The sequence below is a fragment of the Trichosurus vulpecula genome, chromosome 8, assembly GCF_011100635.1.
Source record: "Trichosurus vulpecula isolate mTriVul1 chromosome 8, mTriVul1.pri, whole genome shotgun sequence".
NCBI classification, from domain to species: domain Eukaryota; kingdom Metazoa; phylum Chordata; class Mammalia; order Diprotodontia; family Phalangeridae; genus Trichosurus; species Trichosurus vulpecula.
In genome coordinates this window covers 141267509-141287176 of record NC_050580.1, presented here as the reverse complement: position 1 = coordinate 141287176, position 19668 = coordinate 141267509, and the positions used below count along the sequence as shown (strand labels likewise).

Here is a 19668-nt window from a genome sequence, read left to right as displayed (position 1 = left end):
GCAGGCTGGCACAAAGCCCAAACCCATCTTATTTGCCTCTCGCTGTGGACATCTGGAGCATTTTCTACTTGCAGAATTAACCTCCCTCCCCTTTCCATTCTAGCTTCTGACTCAGCTGCTGTGATACAGCATCAGAGCTCTTGACAGTTAGCATTTCTTGTTGTCTTTTTTTTTGAACAGTTAGTAATTCATATTCAGCATTCTGCTCAAACACTAAGTCAGGCACCTCTGGGATGAGAGGGGAGGAAGGGTTGTTGGCAGTTACTGGCAGCATCATTTCAAGGAAGGAAGGATAAGATGCCATTAAGCATCCTTTTACAAATGGTTTCAAAAAGGAAACAACGTGATTTTCCTAAGTGGAATCGTTGACATGTCAGCCCCCTTTGGAGTGATCAGCCTCATAGAGATGAAGAAATCAATCGAATAGCATAGAGCTGGGAGCAACGAAAAATGTTTCAGAGTTTTTAGTCCTGAGATGAATTGATATTCAAAGAGGTGAGAACTCAGACTGATGGGTTTTATAATCCTTTCATCTTGTGGTGTTTCTCAGGCTTGACTGGAGATGGGTGAGGAGATTAAAGTGTCTGTCTCTATTTTTCATCATTCCTAAGCATGTTTAAAAATTAGTGACTGATAAACAAGACTTGAGGTTTTGATGAGCCCTGTGGGTGAATGAATGTGCAAGGGAAAAAGATTATTGGGCTGATGGAGAAAGCTAAAATCAAGGATGATCCTATCAAAATATTCCTTATTGCAGTGTGCCAATTTGAAAAATATGTTTTGCTAACTGTGATTTATTTGTTCATATATCTGTCAGAACCGGTTAGATCAGTCGCTCTAGCATGATGTGCGAAACACCAATGCTTTGCCTTCAATCCAGTTAGAGAAAAATTCAAGTACAAGGCCACAAACTATAGTCTTATCCTGGCCAGCCATCTTGCAAATGTGGCATTAGTCACAAGGGGGAAGGGAGAGAAAGATTAGGCAGCTTAGCAAAGTCAATCACAGATTCTGGAAAAATAGCTCAGTGTCCTTTTGGTGTTGGGTCAGTAACATCTTCATATATTAAAGCTGATAAAATACATAAAAGTATACATATGAAATATTGTATACTTTTACAATTACATACTTTTTGTTTTTAATATTAACAATCCTAATAAAATATAATTTTTGAACTGTAAATATAAAAATTTATGTGTATATATACAAATATATGTATATATACAAATTTGTATATACACATTTATATAAATACACAAAAATATATGTATATATACACATTTATGTATGTACAGACACACATATATACACATTTATACACACACACACAAAATATATATATATATATACATACATATTATTACATATTTATTCTCCTTATTGAAATAAGGAGGTGAAGAAAGTTAATGAGCCCATGGAATGACCTAAGTCTGCTTAGGAAATGGGAATGGGCTATATATGGCCTATGACCTCGTTTTATTGCTTACCGAACTAGTTCCATACTTCCAGAGAGGGAAGGAAGTGCCTTTGGAGGCTAGTAGTTCAACCTGTGATCAAGAAGGATCCCTTCTACAATGTCCCTGACCAATAGCCATCTAATAGTAAGCAAAATAATCCATGTTATAATGCTTCAGATCCTTAAAGACAGTGATCACACTTTCCCCTAAGTCTTCTCTCCTTTGAGTTAAATATTCCCTGTTCCTTTCGTTGATCCTTGTTTTACAGTTCCAGGGCCCTTCACCAAGCTAGATGGTTTCCTCTCGATACATTCCAGCTTGTTAATATCCTTCTAAAACTAGACTGCCCAGCACTGAGCACACTGCTTCAAATATGGTCTAATCAGGGAAGTAAAGAATTTGCTTATCTCCCTCCTTTTCTAGACTTATGCCTCTTATAATGCAGCCTAAGAATGGGCTTTTTAGTTGCCATGTCAACCTGTTGACTCATGGATATTGTAGACCTTGCAGTCCACCAAGTATGGGTTTGACAGTTTTTCTGCTCCAGATAGCTTTGGAGTTTTGCTGCACAGTGTATAGCAGCAACTGTAAACTGACTGATTTTTCATTTTAAATGTTTTCTCCAAATGTGCATCAGCGTTCAAGATTCCATTATGTTTCTTTCCTTGTTCCCCTCAATTTTCAAGTAGCATTCCTAGAGCCACATCCTGAAATCTTGTTTTCTTTGTCTGTTGACTTGCCTGGTCTTTTAGGAAACTTTTGGTCTGAGACTTATGTTTGGCTTTTCTTGGCCATTCCATAAGGCAAGTAGCTGGCCTGAAAAAACCAATTGTTTTGGCCCGTGGAGCCTTGGGTTGGGATCAAAAAGAGAGCTCCTGACATTTCCTAATCAGGTATTCCCTAGGGCCTAGGCCAAAGGCTTATTCCCCAGAATGGAAAGGAACCATTCCTTATAATAGTTATTGCAAAGATAGGAATGGCTATCATTCACTCATCCTGCTTTCTTGCTGCCATCTTAACTTTGGGGATAGCTTTTTTCCTCATCCATAGTCTTGGAAGTAACCTAGAATGCTAAGCTGCTATGTCCTTTTGGGTCTTTTGGCTGGGTGTGAGAGAAGATGAATTTGAGCCAAGAACTGGCTTGGCTAGTCCTTCAAATTCCCAAGGTGCTCCTTCTGAATCCAATGTTCCCTATATTTATACAGAGAAAATGCCAGGCGGTTTGAATTTGGCCTTGCACACATTTAAATGTTGTTCTTCAACACTGCTAATTGTCCATGTGGGTTTTTCACTGAATTCTGCTTCATGTAGTATATAACTAAATTTCTTCTGAAGGCTATTTAACTATTATGTTGTCCAGAAACTGTTTTTTGACTAATTCCAGAGCAGTTAATAGCAGAAGTTATGGGAAAGGACATTTACTTCTAGGCTGCTCTGCTCCTTCTCAAGCTAGATAAATCTGCACTATTGTGCAACCATCTTAAGAGGGATAGAATTCTCTTTTGTGTAGAAAGTCACTGCTGTCTCAGCAGCTAATCAGCTTAGAGGTTATTTTCCCTGGGTTTTGTTTTTGTTTCTTTCTAATTGAGGTGTGATGTGGTTAGGAGATCACTTTGGAATTTCACATTTACAGAAGTCAGGAGTAACCCACATGAATCTATTCTACTTTATCCCCAATATATTGCTTCATCTTGGGATCCCTAAACATCTTTTACTTCCCTAAGTGTATTCCATTCTTTTTTAGGACTCCCTTTAATCTTTCTACACTTTTCATGATATATAAAACGATGATCTCAACAGTATGATAGATGAGTTTCCCAGTTTACAACAGGACTTGTATGTAGACATGACAGCTACAGAATTGTTTATAGGTGACATCTTTGTGATTACAAAGGGGGCCCATTAGCTATCACTTATTCTTTTTTGTTGTTGTTAGTAGACAAGGGACAAGCGAATGTATGACTATTGTATTGCAAGTCATTCTGTTAAAAGATAAAAAAGGAAATCATAGCTAATATTAGAAATGTTATTAATGAATGAAGTGACCTTGAGAAAAAAGGTGGTAATTGAACACCTGTAATTACATAAATAGCAGCAAATAACCACCTTCTTTCTTTCAAGCAAAAATTCTTGCCTCGCTTTCTTCCCTACCCCCATATTAAACTCAGCTGGCATCTCTTTTCTACTCACAAATCATTTGATTCATCTTTTATTCATCAAAGATGATAGTTCCTTTTTTAGACAAGTCAAAATATAGATTTTGGTTATTGATAGATATCCCACAAAAAATTCCCTTTTGATTTCATTTGATTCAACACGTTTATATTGTACTAGGCACTGAGGGATATTCAAATGATGAATAAGAAAATTCTTGTCCTCATAGTGCTTATAATTACTAGAGAAGATATGTAAACACATACCATCTTATTTTTTGTAATATAGTGAAGTGGTAAGACTCACAAGAGAAGCACAAAATACGTAGTTTAGGGAAAGACAAATAGTCCATAAGAGACAAATTTAGGGATGATACCTGGAAAATCATCCTAATAAACATAGCTCTCCAAAAATGGAATGGGAATGGAATATCTTGGGAGGCGAAGTGCATTTTCCCCTCACTGAAGTAAAGGCTGGACAGCCATTTGTTAGGTATGTTGTAGAGGGATTCTTGTTGTGCTATGGGTTGAAATAGATGGTTCCTTCTAATATGGAGATTATGTGAAAAAAACACTAGTGGAGAAGTGGAGACTAAATAGTCCAGAGAGTGGGAACCTGGGACAAAGGATGAAGGAATGGTACAATCAAGAGTACAGGTAGAAGAGTTAAACAGATGGAAAAGAAAAAGTTGAGAGAAAGTTTATTTTGGAAGGCCTCCATCTTCTCAGCAAAGTAGGAGGTAAGTTCATCTATTGGCTGAACATAAGCTTCCAGGTAAGTCAATAATGAAGAAGAGAAGACATAATAGGAGGAAGGGCCTGCTATCAGGACCAAGAACAAGATGAATTGGAATGCGATATTCAGGAGGTCAATGGAGCTAGGATTAAAACCTAGAATCACCTACCCAGCAAAACTGAGTATCGTGTTCCGAGGCAAAATATGGACTTTCAATAAAATAGAGGACTTTCAAGCTTTCTCAGTGAAAAGACCAGAACTGAATAGAAAATTTGACTTTCAAACACAAGAATCAAGAGAAGCATGAAAAGGTAATCAAGAAACGGAAATTGCAAGGGACTTACTAAAGTTGAACTGTTTTGTTTACATTCCTACATGGAAAGATGATGTGTATGATACATGAGACCTCAGTATTAGGGTAGTTGAAGGGAACATGCATATATATATATAGATATATATATATATAGATAGATAGATAGATATGTTTATGTATATATATATAAGTGAATATGTATGTATGTATGTATCTATGTGTATATGTATGTATGTGTATGTATGTGCATATATATATATATAAAAGAGAGAGAGCAGACACAGGGTGAGTTGAGGATGAAGGGAAGATAGCTAAAAGAAATAAAATGAAATTAAGGGATGAGAGAGTAACATACTGAGAGAGGGAGATAGGGAGAGATAGAATGGGGTGGATTATCTCGCATAAAGGTGGCAAGAGGAAGCAGTTCTATGGGAGGAGGGGAGAGGGCAGGTGAGGGGGGAATGAGTGAACCTTGCTCTCATCAGATTTGGCCTGAGGGGGAATACCATACATACTCAGTTGGGTATCTTACCCCACAGGAAAGAAGAGGGAGGAAGATAAAAAAAAATAAAAGGCGGGGGGATGATGGAGTGGAGGGCAGATGGGGGTGGAGGTAATCAAAACAAACACTTTGGAAAGGGGACAGGGTCAAGGGAGAAAATTCAATAAAGCGGGATGGGTTGGGAAGGAGCAAAATGTAGTTAGCCTTTCACAACATGAGTATTGTGGAAGGGTTATACATAATAATACATGTGTGGCCTAGGTTGAATTGCTCACTTCTTAGGGAGGGTGGGTGGGAAGGGAAGAGGGAAGGGAATTTGGAACTCAAAGTTTTAAAATCAGATGTTCAAAAACAAAAAAAGTTTTTGTATGCAACTAAAAAATAAGATACACAGGCAATGGGGCGTAGAAATTTATCTTGCCCTACAAGAAAGGAAGGGAAAAAGGGATGAGAGGGGAGGGGGGTGATAGAGGGGAGGGCTGACTGGGGAACAGGGCAATCAGAATTTAAGCCATCTTGGAGTGGGGGGGGAGGGCAGAAATGGGGAGAAAATTTGTAATGCAAACTGTTGTGAAAATCAATGCTGAAAACCAAATATGTAAAAAAAAAAATATTTGGAAGTAAAATCTGGCTCAGGCTAAAAATAGCTCATATTATATAATATTATAATGTTTACAAAACACTTTATAACAACCCTGGGAATAGGCACTGAGAATATTATCATCCCCTTTTAAGGTAAAAGAAATTTGAGGCCCCAAGAGGTTATTATGACTTGGCTTCATTCACAGTGCTAATAAATATTAAAATTGGGACTTGAAAAAAAAAAAAAAAAGAAATGAGGAGACAGACCAGAGTTTGAAATCTTCACTATGGAGCAGTTATGCAAGACGATGAGGTGACAAGGTGCGGCCTTGATGTTGGGCACCACAAATGGTAAGATATGGAGTTGAGGATAGGGAGATGGATATGGAGAAACTGTTATTCATATGACTTCATATAAGGTCACTAGTATGTCAAGGGCTAAGGATGATGTCAAGGAAAAGTGTCATGAAGAAAATGGGATGGTGTTAACATCATTGAAGAAAGTGAGAGATGACTTGGAGGTTGGCAGAGCAAAATGAAATATGGAGGACAGGAGATAGAAAAGCTTGAAGTGTCAGTGGGGAAGAAGAAATGAGCTGCTCACTTGGTTACCTTTGGAGAGAGTTGCCAAGAAAATGTTAAGGACTAAAAGAATGTGTTCACAATAAAAACTGGGACACATGGAGCACTGGAAGCCCTAAGGTTTGGGGAGGGGGTAGGTGGAGCTCAGTGAGGGTAAGGATGAGTTTATAGAATGATGTAGCTAGGAGGAGGATTTCCAGTAACAAGAATGAAAGAAGGAGGTTGAGACACACCTTGTGAATATCAGAGACCACTGGCCCCCTCCCCACAACCCCAATCCTGTCTGATGGTTCTTTTTTTATATATCATGAGAAAACTCTCCTTTAGGAATAAAGTGGCAACCTGGGAGATGGAAATAACCTGTTCCCTCTTTACTACTTTCTGTGCTCAACATGGCAATTTGCTTACTGGGTTAAGATTTGGAAGAGCATAATTACTTTCTCTTTGAGTAGTTCATGCCCCCAAATAAACAAGTCTGTTCTTTGCTGGTTTGAGTTGGGAAAAGCAGAGAGGCATGTTGGGACTCATGTCTCCTTTCCTAAGCAAGCACCTAGAGAGATCTGGTTCTTGAAAACACCTTTTTGTTTCCCTTTTCATCAAATCAAACAAACACGTTTCAGATTTCTTTGGGGAGCTCCACTATTGCACCAGCATCTTCTCAACTGAAAACCTAAATTGTAGTCAAAATTAAAAATCAAATGTTTCAATTCCCCAGGACCAACTTGTGCTGAAAGGGAGGAAAAGGCACTTAGTGGTATATATAAAACCATCAAGTGTCAGGGATAGGAAAAACTTAATCGCCTGAAACACCATAAAATGTATTCTAAATCACCTTTTGCATTGGTTAAATCATAATTTTTCTTTTTCAAGCTCTCTCAAAGACATATACTCTAAGCAGAAGGCTCTCAGTGAAACCATTAAAGTTTTTTTTCCCTTAAGGATGGAGGGAATTTTCCCATCTAGCTGAATTGTTTGTTCTCAATTGATTTACTTCTCAAGTCTGGGATACAATAGAGGGGGAAACAGGGGTTTCCAAAGGCAATGGACAGACTGCACTACGCTCTGCTACAAATCCATATGTTTTAAATCTCCTTTCAATTCATTAACAGATTCACATGAAGACAATGCCAGCCGCAATGTTCAGGCTTCTCACTGGGCAAGAGACACCCCTCTACATCTAGCCTAAATCTGACTTTCATCAAAAGAACTAAAGGCAAGTCCAAGATCCACACCTGAGCTGAGTGAACTCTGAACAACACAGGAGATCTTGTATTTTCTAAGAACAAAAGGCTATGAAGGACCTGAATTGGCAGCCCAATGACCAGACAGGCTTCCCTGAGTATCTTCCCCTCCCCCACTTCCTTTTTTTTCTTTTTGCCAAAAAAAGTGATGTGTCTTTATTGATGACCAGAGTCACAGACACCAGATCTTTGTAAAACACTGAAGTATTTTGCAACATATTCGGAACTGTTTTCTCATTGCAGTTGACCACAGAAATATTTATTTGTACCTTTGTGTGGCATAGTAGATGTCTGTCTGTCATACTTGAAACTGTGGTGAATGTGACTGTTTGATGAATGGGTCTGTGGAAGAGAATACAGTGAAGAAAAATAAATCTTAACATGGCTAACTTACCAGATGCTACTATCCAATGCAGTCCCTCAAAGGTCAAAAACTGAGCTAATGGAGGTGTTATTTGATGGTGTAAAATGTGTGTGCGTGAGAGAGACTCAGTTGCTTCAAAAGCAGAATCCACAGCCACAGCAGTATCCCCTAGCATTCATTACTCTAAGTGTGTAACTGGTAATTAAACTTTGGCAAGACGTGAATGTGTTTATTTAATAACACAAAAGGAGCCTTTCCTGTGTTAAATAAAGGATGATGGCCACAATGTAAAAACTCAAAATATTTATTTAGATACATATTTATGTTTTTGACTTTTCAGTTTGACAGACTGTTCCTACAGATCTAAGATTTTGAATCATCATGAACAAGACCGCTACTCTTGTACTTGACATGTTCCACAATCTGTGCAAACGTTACTTTTGGCATTTTATTCCTTGCCCATTTGCAACCATGCAGTGCTCCCCATGGTCAAGCCATGCTTACCTGTTACTTCTGGAGAGGAGTAGAGCTGCTCGAGAATTCCTACTGTCCTTTGAATATATATTTACACATGTAAAAATGGCAACAGCCCTCCTCCCACCACCACCCCTTTATTCCTAAGGCAACGAGTCATGGATACAAGTTATCTTGGGTGAGCAAGGCGCTATCATCAACAGTATTAGAATGTGTATAGATAAAGTAAAATGTAGTCAAGTTGTATTCATTACTGAGATAAATGTTAATTGATGTCATTTTGTCTTGATTTTTCTTTTTTTTTTTGGCCATGGCCTTGAAGAAATACACTGTGACTTAAGAAGCCTTACCATGCAGTAACTAAAGCTTTAGGATGACTGTATTTCAAGGAGTAACCTATGTGTTGCATGCAACTGACCTTAGGAAAGAATTAAGCTAATCCCACTAATAAATCTGAAGTAATAAACAAAAGGTGCTTGTTTGGACTCTTTTGTTCACTGAGGATTTAGTGGTCAGCATCTCTTAGAAATTTTGGTCTCACACCAAGGTAGCGCCACAACCACTTTATTCAGTAATTCCTGTAGCTACTAAATATCCCATCCCATCATCGTTAAATGGGTTGTAGAACATGAGAGCTCTCAGCTATAAAGTTCAGAGGGGCTGTGTGCTTGCTATTGGCACGAATGGTTGCCACTGGATGTCACTATAGTGTCACATCAATGAAAATGGACCTGCTAAAATGATTCCAATGATGGCGACTGATCTCACTAAATTCACCTTCTGGAGGTGAGAATCCTCTTCTGTCATCTGCTTATCACCCACCTAGCCTAGTGAGAAGGCAGTCTTTGCAACATGTTGCCTAATGATTAAATGAAGGGTGCACAACATCAGGAGAAGCTCTGTGTCTCTGGGAACCTAAGATGTAAATGTGTGGGTTTGATTTTTAAGGGGATGGGGACGGAAATTTATCTGTTTTAACTCCTACCAAGATGTACTAGGTTCCCAGCTTTAGCCATGGGTAGTGAGAGTGTCTTGGACAATATGGCAGCTAGGTGGTGCAGTGGAGAAAGTGTGAGGTCTGGAGTCAGGAATATTCATCTTCCGGAGTTCAAATCTGGCCTCAGACATTTACTAGCTATGTGACCCTGGGCAGGTCACTTAATCCTGTTTGCCTCAGTTTCCTCATCTATAAAATGAGCTGGAGAAGGAAATGGCAAACCACTCCAATATCCCTGCCAAGAAAACCCAAATGGGGGTCACAAAGACTCAGACACAAGTAAAATAATAGCAGCAACAATCTTGGGCAAGCCAGAGGATGATGGACTTAAGAGGTGGGGGGGGGGGATGTCTTAGGATCTAGTTCCATACTTTATTTTATAAGTGAGGGAATGGAGGTCCACAGGAGGTTGAGTGGCCCAAAGTTATAAATGTAGCAAAGTAGCAGCAATGAAATTTGAACTCCAGGTCTGATGCCTCACAGGTATGTTGTCTGGACCTGATGAGAGACATGCAAGAGCGCCATAAAACTGTAAAGTGCTAAACAAATGTTATTTGCTTTATGAAGTTCTTTGGCTCTCAGTATATACTTATTATGACTTATGCAGTACTTCAATCACTCAATAAGCTCCCTTTCTTCAAGGTCACAAGTCCTGGAGGTATAGTTCTCTTCTGCAACAAGAGTTAGATTGAGCATTGTGTGTTGGTAAGCCATACATTACAACAATGCAGAATTAGGGTATCATCTTTGTTCTGTTTTGTTTTCTGGGGGAGATAGAAGGGCTGATGAGGCCAAGGCTTTTGTTCACCTGGTCAGTCCTGAGTTGTAGCAAATGAAGTATTTAAATCATGTTTAAGCTATAGACTGTGTCATCAGGAGCACAGAAAGAATAGCCTTTCAAATAAACACCAACTGCCAGTTCTACGGCAGTGGTGGTGTACGTCCCCTTCCTCCTCAAGGAGTCCACATTAACAGACTCAAAATAGAATTTGCATTTTTTTAAAGTGGGAAATTCAATTTGAAATTCTGGCAAGTTTTCCTTTTCTAATTAAAACCACTCAGATGAATTGGGAATGTTATAAAGTTCTTTGGGTACACCAGGAAGTGAAAAGTGCTAGACTGTTGCCAATGTAGGAGAAGGGTTAATTTATATTTTCTATGTTGTTTCCCCAGAAAGGGCTTTATATTTAATTATGATGTTACAAAAAGAAGCTGAGTATAAATTAACCTGGGATTAAATCAGGAAAGCCAGAAGGATAGCTCCATTAAATGACTACTCATACACCATCCTTGTGACCCACAGCCGGCTTGTGGCTCTGCAAGTGTCGGTAAGAAAGCCTTACGTATCAGGCCTATCCAATTTGCATCGATTCAGCCACCAGCTGAGGTCTGAAGCTTGCCTTGACTGTGCTTCTCACACCAATGAGCTACAAGACTAGATTTTTGCAAGATGGCACTCTAAGATTTGTACTTAGTACTTTTTTTCACTAAGTACCATGTTAGTTGAAATAATGTAAATGTTTATGCACCAGGAACCATATTCTCATCAAACAATCCATATTTGAAAAAAGCCCCAATTAAAGGACAGTTCTGAGCCATAGCCCTGAATTTGTAGCAGGGAAGCCTGCAAAAATAATTAAAGTCACACGCACAGTTTGGAGGTATGACAGCTTTATGAGAAATGCCTTGACGTGGTTTTTGGATGGCACCTTCTGGGCATGCTCAGTGTACCCCTTCACCCTTCACTTAGGTACTGATATTTCTGAAACTCTTAAGTACATCGAGGGCAATTCTGAGAAAAGATATGACAATATTCACCTTTCAGTTCCCAAGTTTTGTCGGGCTCATCCGTAAGTCTGACATGCTAGACATACACAGAAACCTGAAAATGTGGTGATATTCAGAGCCTCTGTAACAGGTGTATCATCCTCTTCTGATTCCACTCCAATCAGTCCTTGGAGAAGCAAGAGTCAGAAATACTTTTTATTAAAACACTGATCATTGTTAAAACACTGCGAGGTACATTAAATAAATACAACTTTCAAGTTGTAAAAACAGGTCTCTTGTGGCTTGGAGGGGGTTTCCTGGAAATTACCTCACAGCAACATGTAAACAAGTACATCTGAGCAAAAATAATCCATTTGGAAAATGCCTTTTGTTACATGATAACATACATTTAATATGGGCATTCAGTAAAATCTGTGCATTAACCTCTTTCAGACGAATAAGAAATATAATCTTATTGGATGATGCTTTTGCCTTCCTCCCATCCCCAACCCGCCCTTCTTTGAGGTGGTCATCCAGGCCTGGGAGGGCAAAATGCAACGTTGTGTTCAGGATCAGTTTTTCCTATGTCCGTCTAGTTCAATATCAAATTATGGTCTCCCGGCAAGCTTCGACAAAACGCTGGGGGCTGTTTCCTTCTAGACTGAGAGGGAGGTGTACCCTATGCAAGAAAGCAACCGGGGAGCTCAGGGCACCACAGCTTTGCAGATGGAGGTCTTCTTGAAGCTGTTTTCTAGACAGAGTCACATTCTGCTGAGAACTGGCAATGACCTGTTCACACAAGAGATGGGGAAAGAGAACAAGGAAAATGATGGAAGAAGGAAGTCTCACTTCTGAAAGACTGTATCAGAAGAGTAGGGTTAAAAATACTCAGGGTGCAAACACACATACACACACACACACACGAGGATTAAAACATGTTTTCTTTATCCGCAGTCACATACAAACAGAACTGAAAATGGTTCTGACTGATGGCTGCATGCTGGGGGCACTTTGGGCTAGAAATGGCACAATGCTCATTTCAGGTCTTGGTCACCTTATTGTTTAGTTCTACCAAGGTCTATTGTGCCTCGACAAGATTAAAACAAGTCAATCTGTGCTTCCTAATCTCCAGAAGTGTCAGCAACAGCAGAGTCGCAGATGTTTTTCTTAATGGCTACAGTTATTCTCAGGTCCAGGTACTGTAACCCCTATGAAAATCGTGATCTCAAAGTATATTGCTTAAGGGGCTATTAGTACCTTTTTCACACAGTAAACCACATAGTAAACACAATTCACATAGTAAACAAGAACCTGGTTAACAAAACTGTTGTTGGTCAATCCTGTCTGACTCTTCATGACCCCATTTGGGGTTTTCTTGGTAGAGATACTGGAGTGATTTGCCATTTCCTTCTCCAGCTCATTTTACAGATGATGAAACTGAGGCAAACAGGGTGCAGTGCCTTGCTCAGGGTCACATATCTAAGAAATGTATGAGGCCAGGATCTGAGCTCAGAAAGATGAGTTTTCCTGACTCTACCCCTGGTACTCTATCCACTGTGCCACCTAGCTGCCTCTAACAAGAATTCATTTGTCTTAATTGAATGCTTAAGGCAGATTGGATCTTATAGTATCTGATAGCTTGGTCCTCGTGTGCACAAGGGGGAGGGCCTGAAAAATGTATCCTAATGTTCTCAATCATTTCCATGATAACATGTCAGGTTAACGGGGGCAGTTGAATCCATAAGAGTAAGGCTTCAAAACTAAAACAGTTTAAAATAGGCCTTTGTGAATACCTGATGCTCTAAAAGAGATGTGAAGCACTAGTCAGAGCTAACCAGGGTGAACTTTCTCAGTCCGCTGGCTACCTGACTACACGGCGGGAGTCTGACTGTGAAATTTGGTTATAGGGTATTAATGACATTATTGTAGAGTGCAATTAATAAAGATTTGTTCAAGAGAGTTTAATCTGAGGGCTTATATTGTGTTTGTGATGCTTAGAGCACACGCGGGCTATTCCTGTACCCCATTCCATTTGGAGCAGGTAGACCCCAGTGGACAGAACATCGAGCTAGGAGCGAGGAAGATCTGAGTTCAAATGTTGCCTCAGACACTTACTGGTTACGTGACCTTGGGGAAGTCACTTAATCTGTAAAATGGGAATGATAGTAGCGCCTACTTCCCAGTGTTCTTGTGAGGACCAAATGAGGTAATAATTGTAAAGTGCTTAGTGCAGTGCCTGGCACATAGTAGGCTCTATATAAATGTTAGCTATCATTATTATTCCTTGATATTATTTCAACAAGGCCTTTTGAGTATTCCAAATGGAAGAGAAGGTGAAACATTCTAACGGTAGATTGGCAGAAAGAAGAGCATAAGATCACCGAGGACTAGGGTTGCTAAGAATAAATTTGGCCTCCCAGAGATCAAGCCCAAACACTGTCCTTTCTAATTGTGGCTACTGATTATGCACAACTTAGAACCTGCTCACCTATGGCTCTTCTTTAAAGTCAACGACAGAATACACAACAACAGTGGTATTCTGTTAAAGAGTGTAAGCTGTGTGCACGGTAGGGGGAAAACCGTTCCACAAAGTAGCTTATCGCTTCCGTTATACAGAGAGCTCACGCTCCAGCACAAGAGAAGAGGTTGTGAGGTTCCTGAGTCAAACGTTCCTGAATCAGTAGGCTGGGACAGGAACTCCAAAAGCTTTTACCAACCTCACTTACAACAGCATTTGACTCTTTGGACTTCAAGAGCACTCAATAAAAATCACAAGATGGGGTTTAAAAAAAAAACTTTTTGCATAAGATGCCCATAAATTCTCTCCTGGTAAGAAGTTATGGTTTTTCATCAAAAGGCCTGATTTGTTCTTTTCAGCTACCTAACCTTTGGGAATTAATGACCAATAATATTAGCAAAGCAATAAAAATGTGCACAGCAGAAGTGTCACCGCTGAATTCTTAAACACTTCAATATGGCATCAGCTTACTTTTTGCTGGTTAAAAAAAAAAACTGCAGTGTGCTCAATGAGAAGGCTTCTTTTTTTCAGCCGCACAGATGCCCATATCACATCTCATTAGGTAAATTTGGGGGGCTGGAAGGTGGAGAAGGGTGGTTCTGCAACATTAGCAGCAGAGGCAAAGCACAAGACATCAATGCGTGGGGTACATGTGGGGCCAAGGCAGCTGCCAATCCCCTCTTCCTCTGTCTCTAAGCAGAGTGTTTGAGGAGAGAGCTTGGGGAAAGCTGAAGGCAGCTATTAGGAAGAAGAGTCGGCTGTAGGGAACAACTTGGACAGCTAAAGGATAAGGCTTCAAGAAAAAGGAAATATTTCAGATTTCTGCAAGATGGTGTAGCCTTACTGCTACATGATAAACTAGCTAAACTCTGGGCTGACAAGAAAGGGTAGGGAATGGGCTACTTGAGATTATCACATATTCTGGTTAATGTAAAGCTCACATGCATCCAAGCTAGGGCATGTAGCTTTTTGTAAAATCTAGGCATCTGTCTCTCTGCTATACATTAAAAAAAGAACTCTTTGTCTCAGGTAACATAAAAGTAAACTTTTTGTGAGAGAAATATAAAATGGTCAATTCGCCTGCTTTTCACATTCAACAAATGGAACAAAGAATAAAGGGTAGACCCCAAGTTCATATTAAGGCCACTTAAAAAACAGGCGTGAGGAGATTGAAAAATGGCTGGGAAAAGCAGAACAATAAGTAAGAAAGACCTAGAGAAGAGAATAGAAAGAGGGAGAAGGACTGAAACGGAGAAGAGCTGGCCAGAGGGAGAGAAAGCTGAAGGGAGAGGTTCAGTAGGTGGTGAGGTGAAAGGGTCAGTCAAGGTCACCTGCTCTTGTTGTATCCTACTGTTCCTTTGCCCTATGACCTGGGGGCATCCCATGCTTCTTTAAAGAGGAGTTCTGGAGGGTGGGAGAAGGGGGAGAGGGAAGGAGATGTTCTAGGCAGTCCTAAAACCACTGCAGCACCACCTTCAGTGCTTGCCATTGTCAGATGAAGTTATGGCCATGGTTGGATCCAGCTGTGAACTAGAGGTTCCCCCATCCACAGGCTAGGTGGTACAGTGGACAGAATACTGGGTCTAGAGTCAGGAAGACCTGAGTCCAAATCCAGCCTTGGACATTTACTAATTGTGTGACCCTGGGTAAGTTGCTTATCCTCTGTCTCAGTTTCCTCAGCTGTCAAATTAGTAGTGCCTCTTTTCCAAGGTGGTTTTGAGGATCAAATGAGATAATATTGACAAAGTACTTAACAGTGCCTGCCATATAGCAGGTCCTTAATAAATACTTGTTTCCCTTCCTTCTTGCTCACTCCCCATATTGCTTCTATAGTGGCCAATTTTAAAAAGATTTAGAAAGGCGATTTTAAAGTAATGAGATGGATTCCATAAACCACATACAATAACTAATATCATTACACAAGTCTCACCAAATACACTCTATAAACCATACCTACACTGAACATCATTTAAGCTTACTTAGATTATTCTGAAATGCTTTTAGGATCTTGTAGTATGTCAAAAATAATTTTTATGAATATCAATTATTATACTGTAGATGTGTGAAAATTATAATCAATAAAGACTTCTATTAATAAAATGTAAACTAAAGTAAGAGACAGCTGCCTGTACTAGGCCAGGAACTTCTGTTATCATTATGGTTGTGTGAGATGGGGGTTTAGGAGGGAGAAGAGGTAGGAAATAGAGTCAATGAATAAAAGGAATGTATGGCCCAGGCTAGATGCCAATACTATTTCCAGGTAAGGCCACAGAAACACAATTGGATTCTGCTGTCCCAAGATGTAATAGCCTCCTTTTCCATTCAATTCAGTTAATGCCAATCAAATATTCATAAATCCCTAGTAGAACAGAGTGTACTGAGCTGTGGCCTGGGGATATATTTTTTTTAAATCAAACAGAAGTCATTTAGCTCCTTTCTAAAGCTGATTCCTGCCACCTCCGTCCCACATGTTTAGAACTTTGGGGTGTCCGAGGAACTAGTCAAAAACTGTGGCAGGATCTTGTGACACTCATACCTGGTCTATAATGTTGGCACTGAAGATGGCTTCTTCCATGTGTCGTTCATCAGATTTGATGACTGATCGGATAGTGTTCACCACATGCTGCACTTCTGGAGGGAGATTACAGTTTGAATGTTCCAAAAATTTAGCCACCAAAATTTTTGTGTCTTTATAGGCCTTAAGGTCCACTAAAGAGGGTGGCTGCTCTTTTGAGATGGTCCATAAGGCCTTTGGCTTTAACTGTTGTTCAACTTTCCTGGTATCTCTTTGTTTTCCAGCTGGCAAAAAATGGTCCTGATAAGCAGAAGCAGCCATGTGAGAGCTAGAAATGGAAACTAAAAATAAAGGGGAAAAATACAACTTTGAAAAAAAAACTAAAGCAAGCTGTCAAAACAAAGAAAACCAAACATAAGCATGCCTGCGAGAAAGCTTTCTGAGAAGCCTCTGGGACTCTCTATCTAAAACTGGGGATGAGTGTCTCCCTTCACTCCTCAACAGGCCTGGCACTACCAAACCTGCACAGGCCTATTGCCCTATGTGAAATTAATTTAGAGATAAGATAAATCTCTACTGAAATATTGGGGAGCTAGAGGCCATAGAGGGAGGAGACACACTCAGAGCAAGAAAAAAAGTAATAGAACAATGGGCAGTCAAGTGCAAGACTGGGAGATGTTTTTTCATACAAACCAGAGTTTAGAAAGATATTCTCCTTTTGCTTTATCTACAGTATTAAAAGCAGATTGCTGCCCCCTTTCTTGTTAGTAACGACTCCACCTACCTCTGGTCTTACATAGGTTTGGCAATTCATAGGCTCTTAAAAGTGGAAGAACCAATCAGTACACTGAGATTCAGAATAACTGTTGCACAAGGTCACATAATTAGCATAGAAGCTAGTTTTCTCCTGACTGCTAGGCTATTTTTTTAATTTAAAAGACATTCTCCTCTCCCCTGGGTTTCTCAAGTAGTGCTTAAAATAATACAGAAGGCAATTGTGAGAATACTCAAGTATCCACAGAACAAATACTAACAATAGCAGAAGTTTTATTTCCCTAACCAAGTCTCAGTCCCACTATCAAGGTGAATTCTGGGTAAACTAAGTTAATCTCCAGTCAACTTGGGTAAAACAAGTTTGACTCAACTAGTACTGGATTAAATGTTGACTCTCTCTCCACCACTCTTAGACTAAGAGTTAAGGAATGAAAAGCAAAAGAAAAAAGGAATGCATTTCATGAATTTCTGAAGCATTTCAGTTTTAAACCAATGGAAGATTAAAAATGAGGGAGGAAGCAGACAAATGACCACCACCACTCTACCAAGAAAACATCTCACAAAAAGAGAGCTCACACTGAAATCAGTAGGCATATGCAGGGCTGAACTTAATTATGTTCTCTGGTACACTGTGCTAAACAAAAGGGAAGAGAAATGTAGATGTTGTGTGTGTGCGTGTGTGTGTGTGTGTATTTAAATATTACATCTTGTGACATGAGAAAATGAATTTAACGAAGCATACTTTACTCAGTCACCATCTATGAAAACAATAAAGTATGAAACAACTCTCTTTCTCAAGCTGTACCGCAATCTATTCTATTGATAGGATAATAGAAAAGTTAGACATGCATGCAAAGATGATCTCAGAAATCAGCACCTCACCTGTCTCTAAATCCGACTGAGATATTCCTGCTTCATGATGCTGGCTATATAGAGGTGTGTAGGAAGAGGTATCTCCTTTAACCAAAGAAAATATTTAATTAAACACATTGAAACATGCATTAAGAAAACAGCAGGGAAAGCCCTTCTGAGTGCTAGGAATCAATTGTAAATGATAAAACAAGTTGAAGGAAACAATTGGCTGATGCCTTTAAAACAAGCAATATATCCCTAGATAGGAAAAAAACACACCACTAAAACCCTTCAGCCTTTCAAACACCTCAAGTTAATGGTTATTTTCTTTATTTTGACATACAAAATAATTTGATACAATCTCTAGTTGATTTCTTTTATTAAACACTTGAGGCATCTTGGTGTTTCTTCAGGAAGCCTCAAGGTACCCACTTCAATAAAGAGAAACGATAAAGCTTTCCTCTTTGAACTGAGAGGAAAACTGCTTTGTGTGGGGGCAATTTTCTCTTTTTAATAGTCATGTGGTTGATGGAGAAACAACAAACATGACTGATCCTTGTGAATAATGTTTACATTTCAAGGTCTGATCCAACCCTCTGTCTCCTTAATTCCCTTCATGGTTTGTAGAACACGAAGTTATTAGAGGCGATCAGGGCTGATCAGCATAGGAATGGGGCATTTTAGCCTCAGATATGAAGGTAACTGAGTTCATCTCACTGATCACCCCAAAACAATCACCACAAAACTTGTGGTGGCTCCGCTCCCTTAATCTTAGATTCATGGAAACAAACAAAGAAGAAATCTTCCATATATCTGAGGAGTACTTATTGCTCTTTCAAAGACAAAAAGGAATTTTGAACTTCTAGATAGATTAAAAGGCTTTTTTCCCCCTTCAGGGCACAGTTTATAATGAAAATCTACTCTAACCCTCTTTAGTTGAAAAGGTAGTTAAATCAGGAAATGAAAAAAAAATCCACAAAATCCTTATTACCACTTAGAAAAGTTAGGATAAAAGAGATGTTGGTGGGGGTAGACTTCATGGCTGAGAATTTTGGCATATGTTCTACAGTGAGACTCAGAAACTTTATGGGAGCTATCATTTGGCCAAAGTTGGATTATTCCAGTATGTAAAATTACTCTAAGGTGCAAGTTAGATACTTTGAGAAGTGTTATAATTTATTTGGACCATGACACTATGACAAAGTAATTTGACTGTTGCAGCATATATTGGCTCCCTCTGCTAATGCAGCTCTGAAGCAATTTTACTTGCTCCTAAAGAATAATTTACATATTAAAAGATTTGTCCATTTCCCAGAGTAAGCAGTTAGATAATATAAAAGTTAAAAGACAAAATAGCAGTATCAACAACTTTATACACAGAAACAATCATCTGTAGTCTGGTGGTGATAAGCCATCCAGGTTCCTATTACCTACATTGTGCTCCCTCAGGAGGTACACTTAATACCCAGAATCTCTTGTTGGGAAAGTAACAGAAAAAAAAAACAACATACTTTAAAGTTGAAGGAATAAATTATCAATGGCATAGCAAGCCAATGAAAGCTATTAAACTGTGTATTTGAGATAAGCAATATAGACTGAAAAACATCGCTATAGCGTCACCCCTTCATATATTCAGGTCCATTGGCCTAATTTTCCCCCCAACTTGACATACTGCATAACACAAAAACAAAAGTGTGAATGAGTAAGATATTCTGAATACTAAAATATACAAATCAACTAGAAATGACCTATGAAGGAAGATACTATCCACCTTCAGAGGAAGAGCTGATAAATACATTAAATATGTATAGTATGGTTTCACACAAATACACACCTGTGTG

At 39.2% G+C, this 19668-nt stretch overlaps 2 protein-coding genes across 3 annotated transcripts in view; one reads left to right on the top strand and one right to left on the bottom strand.

The window, feature by feature from the left end:
* APBA2 (amyloid beta precursor protein binding family A member 2) overlaps positions 1-8875 on the top strand; it is a 208120-nt gene extending 199245 nt beyond the window's left edge. Inside the window, exon 13 of the mRNA XM_036736849.1 lies at positions 7435-8875. Within this exon, the coding sequence (XP_036592744.1) occupies positions 7435-7506 (72 nt within the window). The 3' untranslated portion in view covers positions 7507-8875. The remainder of the gene's footprint in view (positions 1-7434) is intronic.
* Positions 8876-11395: 2520 nt separating this feature from the next.
* The window catches only part of FAM189A1 (family with sequence similarity 189 member A1), a 192190-nt gene continuing 183917 nt past the window's right edge, over positions 11396-19668 (bottom strand). Inside the window, exons 8-10 of one of the 2 annotated variants that reach the window (XM_036736274.1) lie at positions 17858-17932; positions 16223-16542; positions 11396-11957 (exon numbers count right to left, since the gene is read on the bottom strand). In XM_036736274.1, coding sequence (XP_036592169.1) covers positions 11772-11957; positions 16223-16542; positions 17858-17932 — 581 coding nt within the window. In that variant the 3' untranslated portion in view covers positions 11396-11771. The remainder of the gene's footprint in view (positions 11958-16222; positions 16543-17857; positions 17933-19668) is intronic. The other variant, XM_036736275.1, reaches the window with a different exon arrangement.